This window comes from Scardinius erythrophthalmus (genome assembly GCF_964197995.2).
Source record: "Scardinius erythrophthalmus genome assembly, chromosome: 25".
Taxonomy (NCBI): domain Eukaryota; kingdom Metazoa; phylum Chordata; class Actinopteri; order Cypriniformes; family Leuciscidae; genus Scardinius; species Scardinius erythrophthalmus.
In genome coordinates, this window is record NC_138245.1 from 7,101,133 (window position 1) to 7,120,909 (window position 19,777).

At 37.4% G+C, this 19,777-nt stretch overlaps 1 protein-coding gene across 1 annotated transcript in view; it reads left to right on the forward strand.

Moving 5' to 3' along the window:
- Positions 1 to 19,777, forward strand: part of abca7 (ATP-binding cassette, sub-family A (ABC1), member 7) — a 39,136-nt gene that overhangs the window by 9,085 nt on the left and 10,274 nt on the right. The window contains exons 8-34 of the mRNA XM_081357890.1: positions 2,595 to 2,687; positions 3,600 to 3,837; positions 4,740 to 4,879; positions 4,976 to 5,281; positions 6,506 to 6,711; positions 6,825 to 7,001; positions 7,941 to 8,163; positions 8,293 to 8,514; positions 9,192 to 9,396; positions 10,299 to 10,412; positions 10,644 to 10,815; positions 10,966 to 11,097; positions 11,412 to 11,551; positions 11,667 to 11,804; positions 11,888 to 12,108; positions 12,665 to 12,722; positions 12,872 to 13,074; positions 13,381 to 13,483; positions 15,299 to 15,447; positions 16,522 to 16,646; positions 16,730 to 16,822; positions 16,914 to 17,106; positions 17,703 to 17,797; positions 17,884 to 17,916; positions 18,006 to 18,111; positions 19,315 to 19,389; positions 19,474 to 19,643. Of these exons, the coding sequence (XP_081214016.1) occupies positions 2,595 to 2,687; positions 3,600 to 3,837; positions 4,740 to 4,879; positions 4,976 to 5,281; positions 6,506 to 6,711; positions 6,825 to 7,001; positions 7,941 to 8,163; positions 8,293 to 8,514; positions 9,192 to 9,396; positions 10,299 to 10,412; positions 10,644 to 10,815; positions 10,966 to 11,097; positions 11,412 to 11,551; positions 11,667 to 11,804; positions 11,888 to 12,108; positions 12,665 to 12,722; positions 12,872 to 13,074; positions 13,381 to 13,483; positions 15,299 to 15,447; positions 16,522 to 16,646; positions 16,730 to 16,822; positions 16,914 to 17,106; positions 17,703 to 17,797; positions 17,884 to 17,916; positions 18,006 to 18,111; positions 19,315 to 19,389; positions 19,474 to 19,643 (4,130 nt within the window). The remainder of the gene's footprint in view (positions 1 to 2,594; positions 2,688 to 3,599; positions 3,838 to 4,739; positions 4,880 to 4,975; positions 5,282 to 6,505; positions 6,712 to 6,824; positions 7,002 to 7,940; positions 8,164 to 8,292; positions 8,515 to 9,191; positions 9,397 to 10,298; positions 10,413 to 10,643; positions 10,816 to 10,965; positions 11,098 to 11,411; positions 11,552 to 11,666; positions 11,805 to 11,887; positions 12,109 to 12,664; positions 12,723 to 12,871; positions 13,075 to 13,380; positions 13,484 to 15,298; positions 15,448 to 16,521; positions 16,647 to 16,729; positions 16,823 to 16,913; positions 17,107 to 17,702; positions 17,798 to 17,883; positions 17,917 to 18,005; positions 18,112 to 19,314; positions 19,390 to 19,473; positions 19,644 to 19,777) is intronic.

The window sequence follows — 19,777 nt, forward strand, 5'->3', positions numbered from 1 at the left end:
ATAGCGTGCTGTAAGACCAGCATACAGTGAACACTGAACAAAAGGGTTACTTGCGTAACCCCGGTTCTCTGAAAGCGTTAAGTGAGGTGTCTCACTATAAGATAAGCCCCTTCCTGTACTGCGCATGCGTGGCCACATTGAACAGAGTCTAAGTGGCTCACCACCTCTAAGGGAGCGATAACTCCCCGAGGGGATGTTATACTGTGATATGTTAATATGTTTTGCAACATTTTTGGGAGTATACAGTGAAAACTTTATTGAGTTTTGAAAATGGAAAGTGCTTGTGACTAGTGTTTTCCACACAGAACATCTGGGAACTTCGAAACTCGTCCCTTGTTGAACGCTGAATGACTGAGGGTCAGGAGCTAGCTGTTGGGTCCTTTCCCTGGATAAGACCCCCATCAAACTGCCTCCTTCTTCCTCCTCACTCCCTGAAGATGAGGATGAGAGGAGCTGGCTGGACCGGCTGAGCTGTTGCAGGCGGATAGTTCTTCCTAGGCCAGGCAGTTCTCTGTTCCGGTACTCCGCTGCATTCTCGTTCTGTCTCTGCCGTCAAGGAATGCGAAAGTTGGCGGGTGGGCGCACCATAACCAGTGGTGGAGGGCGTGCAGTCTGCGTCTTTCTAGGCATACAGAGTTCCAAAGCCTCATCATCTCTCTTCTTTTCCTCGCATTTCTTTTGCATCTGTGTCAGATCTGAGCCAAAAATGCCCTCTGTGACAACCGGTGCGTCTAGGATGGCTTCTTTTTCCCTGTCAGACAGATTAGCCAAGTTAAGCCATCATCCTCTCTCATGAATGATCATTGTGGCCATGGCTTTTTTTGAACTGTGCATCTTTGAAGATGCTTGGTATACGTCAGCATAGAGATCGCGTTCAGAGCCCTGACAGAGAGAGCGACTGCTTTATAAGTGCATTCTGTCATGCTTGACTGGAATTGATCCACGTTAGATGGCAACGTCGTATTTACAGCCGCCGTGCGCTTTGGGTGCAAGTGCGGGACAACTTATAGCTCCATGGAAAAGTCCTTCCTTCTCCATCCCCTCCACATCGAGAGCGGATCCTCCCTGCACGGGTATCTTGCTAGTAAATGGTTTGTCTTTACAGGTAACCGCAACCTAGGAGCTCTAATAATGCAGGAATAAAGCGGCAGCCTTTTACCCTTGTAGCGAGACTGCGGTTTCCGCTACCACGTCCGGCAACGGAATATTTAGTTTTTCTACAGAACGTTTGTACACATCTTGCAGATCAGTACTGAGACAATACAATACTGGTGCCACCTCCCGACTCCTCCGTGGATCCTGCCGCAGCAAGGAGTTGTGCCAGGTGCGCAGGAGAGGGGAAAGGGAAGTCCTCAAAATTTTCCTCTTCTTCAGAGAGAATAAAGTGCGAATGTCCCTCTTCCTCGAAATCAAGCGAGTCCTCTTCCTCGTCTATGCCAAGCACTCTGGGCAGAGTGCGGAGTGGCAGCTGGAGTGGGGCTAGGTGACATGAGGGGATTCTGGCCCGACAGGCTAGCTTGGTGTGCTAGCCTGCGGACGAAGGCTCTTCATAGTGAAGCATGCGCAGTGTTCACAGGAACCGGGATTCTCGATCACCAATTGGGTATGTTTCAGCCCAAGACATGCAGAGCAGACCTGGTTTGTATCCTTGCATGAAATTTTGTTCTTGCGTGAACAAAGTTGCACAGAATCTCCCTCATTAGCCAGGGTAGTCTACGTTGCTCACCGAATAATCCTTGCAATCAGCTGGAATGCAAATTGAACGAGCCAGGTGAAAAATGACGTGGTGGCCAGTAGTTCTTCCAGAAGTTTGTTGATGATTTATCCAAATTTTGTAGGCTTCTGGTGTGAAGCGAGAAGAGGTTTTTGAATGTCGTAGTGACGTTGTGTCGCTCCTCTTATACTGAGGGGTGGGGAAGCCACTCCCAGACACAACATCATGTTTGCCAGCCAATTGGAGTAATGTAATAGGGGTAAGGAATACACGGAAGGGGCGTATCCCATAGTGAGATATAGTGAAACGCATGCTTGAAAGAGAACCAGACATTTAAATGTTGAGCAAGCAAGCTCATTCGCTGCAGAATCAGCAGTGGCCAATCAGCTTGTGCTGTGTAGTAAATGGTGTGACTGTTTACAGATTGCGAGTGGCCTGTCAGTGCCATCTAGATTTTCATGATTGAACTAGATATATATTGGATAGTGGTTCATGGGATTACCAGATCAATGCCCTCTTGCAGCAAACCATCAAAATGTATAAATGTGTAAATACAAAGGTGCGAAATAATACGATGTAACGAAGCCTCGTTTTCTGAAATCATGTGACTTGAGAGGTTTTATATGGACTCCGAAACACTGATAGGTGGTATCAGGAGGAGGGACATTCTCATTCTAGAGAGAATTTGATTTGATTGGACAAAATGTAGCATTATTAGTCATTAGTATTTTTGGCCGTTTTCCTGGAAGAGAATTGTACATATGCTAAATGTTAATGTGCTTATTTGTTTCAATGCCATCTGAAATCTCTGTTTCATATTTGAACTGTTTTTTTTTTATTAATTTTTTTTTTATTAATTTTTTATATTCATTACTTTCAGAGAGACAGACTGCTGGCAAACGCGGCTGATCTCCGGCTCATCAGTCGGTCTGTTTCCTCTGTAACTCAGGAACTAGCATCAGTTATGGATGATGTGAGTCGTTTTCGGATATATTAATGCCAAAGTTTCACAATTACTGTACTAATGAAACATTAATCTTGCCTTTTCCTTTCTCCATGAAACTGCATGACAATCACTACAGATCAAAAGTTGGAATAGTTAGGATTACTATTTTCTATTTTAATATTTTTAAAATGTAATTTATTCCTTTGATGCAAAGATGAATTTTCAGATGCATTGCTCCAGTCTTCAGTCAGTGTCACGTGATCCTTTAGAAATCATTCCAATATGCTGATTTGCTGCTCAATTAACATTTCTTATTATTATTAATATTGAAAATGTTGGTGCTTAATATTTTGTGGAAACCATGATAAATTACCATTCTAAAGTTTGGTAAGTAAGAACAAAATAATTACTTTTATTCAGCAAAGTTGCATTAAAATGATCAAAAGTGACAGTAAAGACATTTATGATGTTACAAGAGATAATATCTATTTCAAAATCATGCTGTTCTTTGGAATACTCAAAAAATAGCATACTTTTCAGATTGACAAAAACAATATCCATTATTAATAATTCAGCACCAATAATTGAGCCCCAAATTTGAATGATTTCTCAAGGATCATATGACATTGAAGACTTAAGGAAGATGCTGAAAATACAACTTTGCATCACAGGAATAAATTACATTTTAAAATATATTAAATTAGAAAACCCTAGAAAACGTTTATTTTAAGTGGTTAAATTGTTATAATTTGTTTTACTGTAATTTTGATCAAATAAAGTATAAGAGACTTAATTATTAATTATTTAAAATTATTTAATTATCATAAAACATTTGACCGGTTTTGTTCATGATAGTTAAATAATACATTTTTAATGCACATATGCTAGATGTCCATTTTCACATCACAGCAATGAATCTGTTTCTCTCTTCTCCCTCAGATCTCTTCTCTGTCCAGTTTCTCAGAGCTGAATTCAGAGATGAGGCTACTGACACCTGAAAACCGTTTAGCACTGCCACGCGAGAGCTTTCGTGCCTTCTCCAGAATCATGTGTGGACACCCAGAGGCAGGGGGAGAGAGAATCCCTTCATTCAACTGGTATGAAGATCAGGACATCAAATCTTTCCTGGGCAGAAACGTGTCAGAGGAGACAGACCTTGAAAATAAGAACAGCACCAGTAAGATGTTTGACTCATTTATACGGGTGTAACGATGCATATGCATCCATCTTGAAACATGGATTTTTGAATCGTGAATCATTTGTTTCGGTTAACAATTGATTTAAAAAAAAAAAAAAAACGAATTAAACGTGATTCAGTAAAGTAGCCTTCTATATTTTAAGTATGTAAACATTAAATTAGTTACTTGCATTAATTAATTGAGATGTAGTGTGGCATCATTCGTGCCCTCACATAAACACGCTGCACTCTGTACTACCTTTCACTGGATTGCGCTTACTCTCCGCTCCATCAGTAAGCCTCATTAACACTTTTCTAAACAGATTTCTTAGCACCTCATGTTTGATCTCTCCTCAGGATGTCAATTGAGCAGTGGACAGCTCTCTTACAATAGCGCTATAATCTCGTGTCAAACACACACAAGGTTGCCAACTCCTTGTGTGTCCACTGCTGCTGAAATAAAGTGCTGTTATTGTGTGAAAACCTCATAATTTTTTTCTATATGAAAAAATAGTGCAGTTTTACATTGTTTATTTGGGCAAGCAGAAAACATTTAAGGGGTCTTAGGATATAGCTGATTTTTATTTTATTTTATTTATTTGCATGCGAGAACTTAAAGAAACTGAATTTATCAGATAATATTGAAATATTTAGATGACCCACAGTAATGGAAACCCTGGAAATAATAGGGATTTTTAATTGAATTTAGAAACTTATGAATCATGAATCGAATTTAACATTCGATTCAAATTTAACTTTCAGGCTCCTTTAACATCTTTAACAAAGATTCACATTCCAGTTTGGGCATCAGGGGTAACTCGAAAAAAAAAATGTTTTGACAATGACACCTTATCAAGCTTTGTAGAGTAACAAATCCTGTCTGATTTTCTTTTTACTTATAGCTCCGTTCTGTGAAAACTTGATTCGAAGTCTGGAGTCGAACCCTCTCTCACGGATTGTGTGGCGAGGTATTAAACCACTGTTCATTGGAAAGCTGCTATACACACCAGACACACCAGTCACCCGTACAATCATGTCACAGGTACCGCCCCTCTCCGCTCCCTCATCCTGTGTGCAATATGTCTGTTGTTCAAAAATACAATTTCTATAATGCCTCCTGAAATTCTTGTTCCTCCAGGTAAACAAAACGTTTCAGGACTTCCAGATTCTAAATGAATTGCAGGAGGCGTGGCTGGAAGTGGGTCCCAGAATCAAAACCTTCATGGAGAGCAGTGTAGAAATTCGGCTTCTGCAGGATCTTCTGAGAAGGCCTGAGGTGGCGGTAGTTGTGAACCTGCGTCTGGAAAACACGTCTTGGACGGCCTCTCGCATTTCCCGGTTCCTCTCAACGCCTGACCCAGATAGGAATGGAGCGCCGCCCACCTGGTTGGATCTATACCAGGATTTAAACAACACCTTCAGCACTCTGTCAGAACTCACTAAGGTACGCCTAGCAGGAAATCTGCAGCTTATGTTATGACCAGTTAAACCAGTAAACCTGATTTTGCTTGGTATCTGTTCAAGGACACTAGTAACGGATGTGAAAAGGTGTGCTGTATGTATCCTTAAAGTCGGCATGAAACGGAAGTTTTAATATTCTTTTCTTGCCTATTGTGACGTACATCGAGTGAAAAGGCTTTTTGAACAAGAAAAGATGTAGAGATGGATTTTGTCCATTGGAATGGATTGAATGGTTAAGTGATGTGTTTTCCTACCCTCGCACCAGTAAACACATCATCAGTGAAAACGAGAGATGTTGCTGCAAGTGGGAGGGGAAGTTATTTTGATTAAAGTAAAGAATTCTATGAGTCTATGAGGAAGAGACAACTTAAGAGTCCACGTGAAACACATAATTCCATGAATTTTTTAGGTTTATATATGTATCCTTGCACACTAATTCATCACATTCTCAGAAGCTGAACGTTAGAACAGATATAATCATCACAAACTCCTTTTCTTCTATTGATGCACACTCCACTACAAATAGTTGCCTACACCATCTAGACTATTTGCTATTCCTCTAGATTCAAGATTCAAGAGATTTATTGTTATGTGCACGTAAAAACACCACGATTTAGAACACACAATGAAATTCTTTCTTTGCAAGTCTCCCTTAAACAAAAATATACAATATAGTATATACACAAACTAAATATACAAAAATATCCATAAATGAAAAAAAAATTGTGTCAGGGTAACAGTCAGTGAGGATAATAGGGAGTTAGTGTTTCATGTGTTGTTCAGAAATCTAATGGCTTGTGGATACAATTTGCATTGAATTTTGGCATACAACGAATTATGACTAAATGCTGACTTCAACCTCATAAATTGTCCAGTAATAAATAACCAGACAGTACTCCACTTTGAAAAACCACTATATAGACAACTTCAATGAATAATTAATGTAGGTGTATCAACAAAATGGTGTCACAAATGGCATGTAGACTTTAGGTTGAAAAATTATTAATTGAAATAAAATTGCTATGTATAAAGACTACTACTTTACCTATGACCCTTTATAAATGGATCTAAGATTCTTTAGAGCTAGGCTGGGTCAGCCAATTTATACTCATAGCTATTATTCTCATATATTGTCAATAACTTGCATTTGAGACACTCCACAGCATTAACATTGATTGTTGTCTATCTACACCCTGTTTTGTTCCAGTGCTTCTCTTTGAATAAAATTGAGGGTTTGGCCACGGAGGGTGAGCTAGTCGAACGAGCCCTGGAACTGCTGGAGGATCGTCAGTTTTGGGCCGGAATAGTCTTCCTCCTCCCAGACCCTTCATCATCCTCTTTGCCTCCTCATGTCAAGTACAAGATCCGCATGGATATAGATGATGTAACCCGCACAAACAAGATCAAAGACAAGTATATTGAAATGTCCACACACACACACTTAAGTTTACAGAGAAATGTAGTTATGTAATGTTTCCACGGTCAACTGTTTAATAAAGCTGGTATCATGTTTTATCATTTGACAGATTTTGGGATCCAGGCCCGGCTGCTGAACCATTCAGTGACCTTCGCTATGTCTGGGGCGGTTTTATTTACGTACAGGATTTAGTTGAGAGAGCTGTGACACATTTGCTCACTGGTAAAGAGCCAAACACGGGCATATACGTGCAACAGATGCCTTACCCCTGCTTTGTTGATGATGTGTGAGTTTCACTCTTCTGTTTCACACCACACGTTATTCCACAATGCACACCAATAACTCTGCGCTACATCCATCACTCATTTTTTTGTATGTTTATTATTAAACATTCTTTTTATAATTCTTGTTAATAAATATTATTTTATAACAATTATTATTATTATTATTAACTTTTTATGACATATAAAGATTGGTTGAGGCTGTAAAATGTTATATTCCCCCCTGAACATTCATGAATAAATAATTAATATAAATAAAGAATATAATTATTAAGATAATCAGCTGTACATTACCATTCAAAAGTTTGGGGCCAGTAAGGTTTTTTTTATTTTATTTTTTTTATTAATACCTTTATTCAGCAAGGATGCATTAAATTGATCAAACGTGACAGTATAGTCATTTATAATGTTATTAAAAATTTCTACTTCAAATGCTGTTCCAACTTTCTATTCATGAAAGAATCATGAAAAAATGTATTATGGTTTCCACAAAAATATTAAGCAGCACAGCTGTTTTTAATATTGATAATAATAAGACATTATTTTCGAGCATCAAATCAGAATATTATAATGATTTATATAGGATCATGTGACACTGAAGACTAAGTAATGTAGTAATGGTGTTAAAAATTCAGCTTTGCATCACCAGAATAAATTACATTTTAAAATATATTAAAATAGAAAACAGTTATTTTAAATTGTAATAATATTTCTCAGTATTGCTGTTTTTACTGTATTTTTTTATTTTAAAAAATACAGCCTTGGTTAGCATAAGGACTTCTTTTAAAAACATTAAAAACTCTTACTGACCCCTACGGTATTGTAGTATTTGTATTCAAGGTGTAAGGAAAAATGCTATTACTTTTTGCTGGATATTGAGTCATAAAATTCCAAAATCATTCCATTTTTGAAACTTGTCAATTACCTTTTTTCTCTTTTTTTAGTTTCATACGTGTCCTGAATCGTTCTTTGCCTCTGTTTATGACATTGGCGTGGATCTATTCTGTGGCTATGATCATAAAGGGTGTGGTCTATGAGAAAGAAGCTCGTCTGAAGGAGACAATGCGTATCATGGGCCTGAGCTCTGGGATGCTGTGGCTCAGCTGGTTCATCAGTAGTTTCCTGCCCTTCCTGTTCAGCGCTGGACTCCTTATCGCCGCCCTTAAGGTGAACAAAGTGACAGCTCTCCTGAGCCTAAAGTTCTCTTTGATGACGCCCCTTTAAAGCTTATTTTCTCTCATCTGTCAAGAGAGTGCCCTGTTTGATCTCTCTCTGTCTCTCTTCTCTCTCCTGCAGTGGGGAGATATCTTACCCTACAGTGACCCGGCTGTTGTTTTCTTCTTCCTGACTGCATTTGCTACAGCCACCATCATGCTTTGCTTCCTCATCAGCACATTCTTCTCACGTGCTAACCTGGCAGCAGCGTGTGGAGGACTCATTTACTTCACCCTTTACCTGCCATATGTGCTGTGTGTGGCCTGGAGAGAATATCTGACCAGCACACACAGGATCTTAGCGGTGAGAGCTGAGCCATTGCTCGTCTTCACACAACACATACAGTGCTATGCATAAGTTTAGACACCCATGCTAAAGTTGACTAAAAAGAGGAATAAAAAATCATCTTTTGGAGATTGAACTTAATGCCTTAATTAAAAAAAATTAGGAAAAATCCAACCTTTAAGGACACCAATGTTCTTTGTGAATGAATAATGTATCGTAAATAAATAAATATTTTTCCTTAAAATACAGGGTGCATAAGTCTGGACACCCCTATGTTAAATTTCCATAGAGGCAGGCAGATTTTTATTTTTAAAGGCCAGTTACTTCATGGATCCAGGATACTATGCATCCTGATAAAGTTCCCTTGGCCCGTGGAATTAAAATAGCCCCACATCATCACACACCCTTCACCATACCTAGAGATTGGCATTGAGTACTTTCCATAAGATCATCTCTCAATGCAAATCAAACCAGCTATTAGGCTAACTGAAATAAAACCATGCCAATCTCTAGGTATTTTATTCCTCTTTTTAGTCAACTTTAGCATGGGTGTCTAAACTTATGCATAGCACTGTATAATAATATATACAAGAATGAGATATGAAAGCTGCAGAGAAGATCATAAGAAAATGACAGTCTGTTTCTAACAAACCCTGCAATTCAGACGTCTGAAGCAATGACTTGTTTCCCTGCAGAGCTTCCTGTCTCCAGTGGCCTTTGGTTTTGGCTGTGAGTATTTCTCTCAGTATGAAGAGCAGGGTGTGGGGATCCAGTGGTTTAACTTGAGATCCAGCCCCATGGAGGGAGACAGCTACAACTTTACCACCTCCATTGTGATGCTGTATGTAGATGCTGTCATCTATGCTCTGGCCACTTGGTACATTGAAGCTGTTTTTCCAGGTAAAGCATCTTTCTGTGAGCAAACGCAAAATGATATACATGCAGTTCTAGCTGTGTCTTCCTTTGATAATTAACATGAGTTTGTGGATTCATCAGTGAGTGTGTTTAGATGTACGCTACGCTAAGTTTTGGGCTGGTGAGATGTTTTTATGTTTTTGAAAGAAGTCACTTATGCATTTATTTGCATAACTACGCTAAGGCTGCATTTATTTGATAAAAAAACAGTAAAACAGTAATATTGTGATAATACATTAATTGATATACATAAGTATAATTTATTCCTGTGATGGCAAAGCTGAATTTGTAGCAGCCATTACCCCTCTCTCAGTGTCACATGATCCATTTTTGTGGATACCAAAAAAGAACAAAAGAATAGCATTTATTTGAAATTATTTATATTAAAATAATAAAAATGTAATTATTGAATTTTCAATTATTATATTATTTGAAATCTTTTGTAACATTATACAAGTCTTTTTAATGCAATTTAATGCATCCTTGCAGAATAAAAATCTGAATTTATCAAAAAAAAGCTTTATTATTATTCATTATTAAAAAAAAACTTAAAATGAAATTAATAGACAATGCAAGAGATTATTGCAATATTTCAATTATTGCGTTTAATCCCCAGTCATTCCTGTTTCACAGCCAGATTTTGAGTGAACTGACAGAACAATGGTAAAGGTATTTAAAAAGCAAAAGTGGGGTAATATCTAGGTCATTCATAATAACATGGTACTGTGTTGGGACATGTCAAACAGAATTTGTTTTATAACTTCTCGGCTGATTAAACATAGTATGTGATATAGTATATGACAAGTGTATGATTGTGCATGTAAACACACTCACTGTGTTGAATTAGTCTGTGTGGAAAAATGTCAATAATTGGATGTGTTTCACAGGGCAGTATGGGATCCCCAGACCGTGGTATTTTATCTTCCAGCTGAATTACTGGGGTGGGGTTCCATTAGAGGTGGGGTTGCCCATTCCTACAGCACCTATAGAGGAAACAGATGGTAAGAGCATCAAACTACAAGTGGCACTGCGTTTGTAATACAGAAGTTTTAAGTATTTGTTTTAGGACAACATATTTGGATTAATACTCTTGGTCTGGTTTATGGTTAGTTGCATGTCATTATGCACAATTTATAGTTATTACTATAGTAACTGCATGTAACATATTATGTAACAATGACACTGTAAAATAAAGTGTTACCAATATTTCTTAATTATAATGTTTATTACAGATCGGATTGAAGCTGAGCCGTCAAGTCTGATTCTAGGAGTTTCCATAAGGAACTTAGTAAAGATTTATAAAAAAGGGTCCAAGCTTGCTGTCAATCACCTTAACATGAAGTTCTATGAGGGCCAAATAACCTCTTTTCTGGGTCACAATGGAGCTGGCAAGACAACCACCATGTGAGAGCTCAAAAAATGAATCTGTACAAATATGTAATATGGTCTTTAAACTAAATTTAAATCTTACTAAATTTACTTTATCAAGCTCTAAGTAATTGATTAGCTTATTACTGCAACTCATTCAATACTTCATGATGTTTTGACTCACAGGTCCATTCTAACAGGACTGTTTCCTCCCACTGCTGGTACGATATACGTGAAGGGAATGGACATTCGCACAGATATGGACATAATCCGCAGTACTCTGGGAGTTTGTCCCCAGCACAACGTTCTCTTTGACATGTAAGGCACCAGTCAACAAAAAACAATAAAAAAAGTGATACCGTGATAATTTTACTTGTACTTTGTTAGTTCTACTCTGAGAGTTTGTTGTTGTTGTTTTATAGTTGATACCTATACTGGTTATTTTTGTTAATTGATTATTTTTTACTGACTATTTTATATATAATATAATATCAACATTATTAACATGGTACCACCATAGTACTCTCTTTGTTATCATAATGCAAAACATTTGTGTTGCCACATGAGACAAGCTCAAACTTTCTATACTGTATTTTTTAACATTATTGGTGTTTTCTTGTATATCATTGAAGCCTGACAGTGGAGGAGCATGTGTGGTTCTATGGTCGAATGAAGGGCATTAGCATGGAGGAGGTGAAGAAAGAGACAAATTCACTTCTGGAGGATGTGGGCTTACAAAACAAACGACATGAGCAGACTAAAAACCTTTCGGGTAGGTTAGCAAATATATTCATTTCAAAGCCATTCACTTGTTCAATATCTGTTATGGTGTTCTCTAAACTGTGACCTCTACCATTTATTTGGGCTTATTTTGTGTTTCTTGACAGGTGGCATGCAAAGGAAACTGTCTGTTGCAATCGCTTTCATAGGTGGGTCAAAGGTTGTGGTCTTGGATGAACCCACAGCTGGTGTGGACCCCTACTCCCGCCGCGGGATTTGGGACCTTCTGCTCAAATACCGTGAAGGTCTTTTAAAGCTTTGCCTTTTGAAGACTGAATATAATCTACTGGTCTGTCAGCTACCAGACTTAACACCCTTTGAATTTCAGGCCGCACCATCATTCTGTCCACACATTACATGGACGAGGCTGATCTCCTTGGTGACCGCATTGCAATCATTTCCCAGGGAAAGCTGTGCTGCTGTGGAACGCCACTCTTCCTCAAGGCACGTCTTGGTACAGGATACTACCTTACGCTGGTCAAGAGAGAGATGCATAGGACACCGAGCAGCATCAGCACTGGCAAACTCCCTTCAACTGCAGCAAGCAAGGTGAGATGTCCCACATGAAAAGCAGAAGCCAAAAGGGTTAGGCATATATTGCAGTTCCTATTGAGTACCCTGACTTTAGCACATCATTTATATCAAGGCTTCCCAGACTTTTTTGTCAGCTGAACCGCTTGGACGTACAACTTCAGTTTCTACTTCAAAGCAGTTCTCCAGTATGTTCATGTTTTTACTCGTGTCTGACCTCGACGGACTGAACCGGAGAAGATTTCCATGCCAATGATGGTGGAGCCTCAGAGCACACCTATCCATTATGTAATCGCCACAGACCAATAGTAGTTTGAAGGTGTTTACCAGCTGAAGAGAACTTTTCCATAGTTTACTTTGGCAAGCTGTTTTGAACTCCCGAAAACAACTTCCAAACAAACTTGGTTTTGGCCTGATTTTGTACGAAATGCTTCACACCAGTTTGTTCTTTGATTTTGCATGAAGTCTGTCAGGGCCTTAAGGCAATAGGTCTAAGGTTATGTAGTTTAAACTTTTCCTCAAAAAAAAACCCACTTTGAATGCTCTCCTGCATAATATTTATAATATGTTTCAGGACAGCGAATCCTCATTAAGTGATGACACAGGACTGGGCAGTGAAGAGAATGGATTCGGTGGGTACAGCTTTGCCTTACAGGAGTTGTTTACATCACGTCTTGCCATATTGTCTAAGCTGCCCTGCTGTGTCTATTCTTAGTGTTGCCGTGCTTTTTAAATCCAGGCCTCAGCATTATCTAAGGGCTCTGATACCTTCCTGTCTTAGATGTTGCTGCCCTAATGGCTCTTGCACAACAGTACGTCTCTGATGCTCAGCTGGTGGAGGACATTGGCAGAGAGGCGGTTATCAACTTGCCCCATGCTGCCTCAGAGGATGGCAGTCTTGCCCTCTTCCTGAACGAACTGGACAAACGGCAGGGCGAGTTCGGCGTGGTCAGTTACGGGTTGTCAGACACCACGTTAGAAGAGGTGAGACAGTTCTGAAGCACCAGTTTGTTTTCCCCCACTAATACATTCTCTCTGTAAAAGGATTTAGCCCTCAAGGTTGTGGTATATGTGTCCGTCAAAGGCCAGTCATTATCCCATTCAGACGGCAAAAGAGGCAAATCCCTCTTAAACCTTGGTGGGTTCTAACATTAGTTAAAAATAAAAAGCAACTAAGTAGAGAGTGTTTATCCTCATGGCTGCTTTTGTAATCTAATACGTCTTCCTGCCATGTGGAGGCTGAAGGGGCTTTGCCAGACTGTAATATTTAGCTCTGCCTGTATATTTTAGATCTTTCTGCGTGTGGCAGAGGAGACAGGTGTGGATGTAGACCCTGAGGAGCCGCCAGCATCTCCAGGCCACCAGGGGGCGCCATCTGAGGACCGAGACACAGGTAAATGAGAAATACATTCCATACCTGCTGAGCCAAACAGATAAAATCTGTGGCCGGTTGCATAAACGGTTTAGACTAATCTTACAAGTTAGTCATCTAAATTTTTTATTTAGGACTGATCATAACTTTCTTATGTCAGTTACAGAAAAAAAGTAGATTTGAATCCAAAAAGTAAGACTGATTACCCCTTAACTAACTGCTAGTTGGTCAGACTAGTTCTTAAGACATATGCTGAATTCAGAACCACATACCAGTATGCTAGCATGCGGTTTGTAATTCAGCAACAGTCTTAACATAGTGGCTATGCTTATGCAACTGGCCCCATTTTGCATACTAATGCTGTATTCCATTCAAAGTCGAATGTGTGTTGATGAATAAAGAAACAAAATTGCAACTAACAGCTTTGCAGGTGTTCCATTCCATTGCATAATTTCCATACATTAGACAATGCTATGCAATGCTAGCATCTGTTGTGCAGGTGTATGTTCATAAAAAAAAGATCATTTACATTGTTTTACATATCTATCTCTATTTGCTAAACTGAGTTTATTGACAAGCAGGACTTTTTAACAGAACTGTCACTTGTCTATCTTATGTCATAGTTCATGTACATGTACAGTATTTTATGTCTTGCAAATTTATACTGTTTTTTTTTTTCTTTGATGTAATGTTAGATGTATTGTATCAACACTGTTGCAAATTTTAGTGACTTAAATATGTCATCAAAATACAGTTATCTAGCTTGAAAACATATGATAAATTTGCAAGGGTTCTGTGATAGGTGATTTGTGATTAATTAAAATGGGTTAAAATCATAAACAAATCACCATATTCCATAATATGCAAAATTATATTATGTGACATATTTATAAAAATGATATTTTTTTATAATATTTCCATTTAAAGTGAATTGATTGTTTTATAGCTGTCATGGAGTTTAATTATATTCTGTTATTATTGTATAAAATCTATATTTTCTGTTGTAATTGTATCAGTGTTGTTATTGTTAAATAACACACTTAACGTTATCGTTAATTGAAATAAAATATAAAAATTAGATGAAAAAAAAAATTAAATGTTAATTTCGCAACCAACAGAAAAAAAAAAGTTTAAGGTCAAGAGTTAATGTAACTGAAACTAAAACAACAAATGTAATAACAAAAATACTAAAGCTGATATAAAAAGTAATTCAAAATATGAATACATGTTATAATAGTATATAAATAATACTTTATTGTGGTTGTTATTTTATTTGCTTCTTGAGATAATATTGTTAAATGATTGTATACAATTAACTAAAAATATCATTTTTATTATGAATATTGTAAATTATTACTCTTGAGTTTGCCATGAATATAGCCTTCGATGCTGGTATGGCATTAAATTATAAAAATATAATAAGTAAAACATTTATATAAATAAAAGTTAATTTTTTTAAATAAGAAATATCAGTATATTTTTTCTGACATATAAATAATATAGGGAATATACTATGTTTTTTTATGTGGGACCAGTGAACATTTTGGTGGTGCAAGTGGGCTACAAATCTGGGCCAGCAGATACAAAGCATACTAAGATGATAGCATATAAGTATACATTTGAGGATTAGATTTGGTTGTGTCATGTATTTTACAGATATTTTTGTTTGTTTTGTTTTGTTCTTCCCTCTGCTTCGCTGGCAGTACGGAAACAGCCAATCAGGAAAGGTACAAAATAAAACAAAACAGGCTGTAATTAGTGTTGACGGGCAGTAGCGCAGGTCAGAACAGCTGTAATGAGACGTCATTAACCAGAAGGTCTTTCTCTGGCACACAGAGGCCCAGGAGACAGAGCCGCTGAGTGGGGATGGTCAGGGTGGCGGTGCTTCTCTCACAGGCTGCTTGCTGACATGTCAGCAGCTTCGAGCGCTTTTCACCAAAAGACTGAAGTACGCTCTTCGCAGTCGCAGAGGCATTTTTGCACAGGTACACAGTTGTGAATGCAATCATTTTGAAATTATCGACTAATAATTATTCACATTTTACTGATTTTGTCAGTTCCAAAGTCTACCAACAAGCCTTGACAATGGATAATAAAGATTTGTTTAAATAAATGTTGAATTAATTTTGTGTCTTACTGCATAAGTCAACCTATTTACTTTTTTAAATGTTCTGGTTTAAATTTTCTTGGTGTTATAGAGCATAATACAGGTTATTCCAAATCACTCTGCTTTGACAGCAGTAATTTCTAAGTAATTTGTAATTTGGCAGTTCAGTTAGTAATTCATAGTACATGTTGTTCCTTGTCTTCCACTGAGGTTTTTTAAGGGATATCAGTATAAAATCAGTTTCAGATCATATCAGACTGGTGTTGGATATTCTAATACCGTTGCTGCCATCCAACACTCACTTAAAGTTTATCTTTAAAAACATGAATAAGTAATGTCTAAATTCGGCACTACCGTTCAAACTTTTGTGGTGAGTAAGATTTAAAAAAATTAAAATGAATTAAAACTTTTATATAGCCAAGGAGGCAGTAAATTGATCAAAAGTGACAAAATGTTTAGAAATATTTATATATTTTAGAATAAAATAGAATATTTTAGAATGAAATAAAAATCTGTTCTTTATATTTTATAATATGCTGTTATTTTTACGTGGTTCTTTTTAACTTTCTTTTCATCAAAGAATCCTGAATTTTTTTTTTTTTTATGGTTTCCACAAAATTATTGAGCAACTGTTTTCAACATTGATAATAATCATAAATGTTTCTTGAGCATCAAATAAGCATATTAGAATGATTTCTGAAGAATCATGTGACACTGAAGAATGGAGTAATGATGCTGAAAATTCAGCTTTGCATCACAGGAATAAATTACATTTTTAATAAAATAGAAAACACAATTGTAGTGTTGTTACTGTATTTCTTTATTTTCTTCCAAACAAATCTTTACAATCCTACACTCACATTTGTGTACAGTATTTAAAGAGACCTCTTTGTTTCTTTATGTTGCATTTTGTGTAACAACAGTTGATTTATGAGGCCATCATGTTTTGCAGATTGTTCTTCCTGCAGTTTTTGTCCTTATCGCTCTACTCTTCAGTCTTATTGTCCCACCCTTTGGGAAATACCCATCCCTGGAGCTCCAGCCGTGGATTTACGGGGAACAGTTCACCTTCTTCAGGTACTCATTCATTGATGGAGAGATTCAAGAAAAAGTCTGCTGTCACCTGCAGATCTCTTACCTATGATCTCTTCCCCATAAAGCAATGATGCCCCACAGGAACCAGCCATACAGAACCTCCTGGATGCCCTGCTAGATCCACCCGGGTTTGGTACTAAATGTATGGATCCGAGCAGGTACGATCCCTGTCGTTAGGAATACAACAACAGTAAATAGGCTATACTGCTTAATTAATGTAACGTGATGCTTTATTTTATGCTTTCTCAGTGACATAGAGTGTTTAGTGGAAGCTGAAACAAAGTTTGTTCGGCCCCAGATTCCTTACAGCATGTGGCAGCTCTTTCACAAAGGCAACTGGACTGTAGAAAAGCCGTCCCCTGACTGTGAGTGCAGTACTGAAAATATCCGCAGGATGCTGCCGGAATGCCCACAGGGAGCAGGAGGAATCCCCCCTCCTCAGGTCAGTAAAATATATTACTGTTCCAAAGTTTGGGGTCGGTATGTTTTTGAAAGTCTCTTATGCTCACCAAGGATGCATTTGTTTGATGAACAATACAGTAAAACAGTAATACTGTGAAATATTACTACAATTTACAATTGTTTTCTATTTGTATATGTGTGCAAATGTAATTTATTCCTGTGATGGCACATCTCATTAGTTTCACATGATCCTTCAGAAATCCAGAAATCCTTCAGTGCTCAAGACACCTTTCTTATTATTGTCGATTTATTATTTGATGAATAGAAAGTAAAAAAAAAACAGCATTTATTTGAAATTTTTTTGTAAAAACTTGTTTTGTAAAATATGTATGCTAGCGTTTACCAAATATTGTAAACAGTTAGTATGTTCCCAGAAATAATCTGTCATTGCTAATAACGTTGTTTAATATAAATAAGCAAAACATAAATAATCAATAAATAAGAAATTAGAACACTTTTTTAAGAAATCAAAAACACAGATTTAAATGGAATAGATAGACAGTTTTTTAAATATTATTTTACTTTATTTATTTCTTTTCATTTTTGTACTAACACCTCCACCGTTTCCTCATGTAGATCAAACAAATGACTGGTGATATCCTGCAAAATTTGACAGGTCGCAACATTTCTGACTACCTCATCAAAACATATCCCCAAATTCTGAAGAAAAGGTTTGATTTTCATTTATTGTTTTTTCAAATACTCTATAATATTGTTTTGACAGCACATATGTGTAATTTTTGTCTCTCACATAAAGTTTGAAGACGAAAAAATGGGTAAATGAATTTAGGTGAGTTGATTACCATCCAAGATCCAAACATTCACCATGTAATTTCAGTTTGATTTAATGTTGGTTTACTCTCTGCTCACACGTCGCAGATACGGAGGTTTCTCTCTGGGGGCTAAAAGCTCTCAAGCTGTGGATGAGCCACATCACCTAGAGGAGTCTGTTTTGGCTATTAGAAGACACTACAACATTGCAGAGGTGTGCCATCTAAGTTTTTGGGTGATTAAACAATATTTTGTTGAGTGTGTTTATGTGCTGGTACCTTGGCTGGTTTAAACCCGTCATGGAGAGCTTACTCCTAAAGTTTTTCTGTGTGGTGACTAGTTTACAGCAGAGAGAGAAATTAATTTTTTTTTTACTAAATGACAATATTTGCCCCATTAATTTTTGCCAAATTTTTACATTTAATCAATATATTCAGTTAGAATAAGACCCTACAGGACTGTTACCAATAAATGAATGCAGTATTTGCTCTGCAGAGGTGACGCTGAAGCTGCATCTGAAGTGGCATTTAGGTGTGTTTACACAGAATGTTTATTGCTGCTAAGAGGTGGCATGAACGCATCTACACTGCAGTTGCATATGTATACATATGGTAATAGTATGAGATGGGTTTTTTTTATATTTAAATATGAATTTTTTTTTTTAAATGATATTTAAAAATATATTAAACTAAAATTGCCAGTAGATGGCCGCAAGTTGCTGTCTCAATGAGTCGAGGCATTCAGCTGGTTCATTGAAACAGCTGAGTCATTCAGGAACAAAGCAAGTGACTGTCTTTTTGAATAGGTCATTGAATCATTCACTTCATTCATTCAGAAATTAAACACCACCACTGTGAACACAACAAGCTCGAAGACACACAATGGTTCTGCTGTTACTTTGTTTTTTGTTTTTTTTTGGCGAAGTAGAGCAAAAAAATATATATTGTGTATAAAATATCACATGTAATTTTGCTTAACTATATATGTTATACGTTATAAATTTAAAAGACAAAGGCTTTTTTGCCCCCATATCATGAATTTTAAAGGCATTCTAACTGCATTCTAACGGGCTACATCTTGTAGTAAAAGTGTACACTCTTACGACATTTTTGCAAAAGTGAGTGACACTACAGTATTACTGTAGATGATGTATATTGCACACACCTAGTGGTTGTTAAAAGGGGCAAAAAAATCCTATAGACTTCCACTGAATGAGCCATGTTTTGCAACCAGAATGTCATAGAGACTAGAGGGCTGGGCTCTTTTTACTTGAGACAGAAAAGAATCACCCAAAACACCCTGGCAACCACATAGTAGTAGAGCTAAAAACATTCAGAACATCTTAGCAACACTCTGGCAAACACCCAAAGTACCCTAGCATCATTACTGTCAGTTTTGCACTTTTGATCTTTTACAGAATGGCTCTTTAGATCAGCTCCTTCACAGACTACCAGATGTCCTTATAGGACTCACCAGCCAAAACAATGTGAAGGTGAGTAAGACACCTGTGAGAGACCTCTCTCAAGCTCAAACGTCTCCTGATCTCTTCATTCAGCTCTGATGTGTTCTCTCTCAGGTCTGGTTTAATAATAAAGGATGGCATGCCATGGCATCATTTGTGAATATTATGAACAATGGTCTCCTTCGTGCCAACTTGCCACCTGACATGGAAAGACGCAAATATGGAATAACAGCCTACAATCACCCACTCAACCTCACCAAGGAGCAGCTGACAGAGATGGCCCTGTATGTAATCTTAGTTTGCTGAGAGGGCTGAGGGGGAATTTACTAAAGGAAGTTATTCAATATTTTAACTTTTGCGCTAGACTGTATGCAACCGCCAGACCGGATATGATGTAATCTAATCAAAACTATTAGAT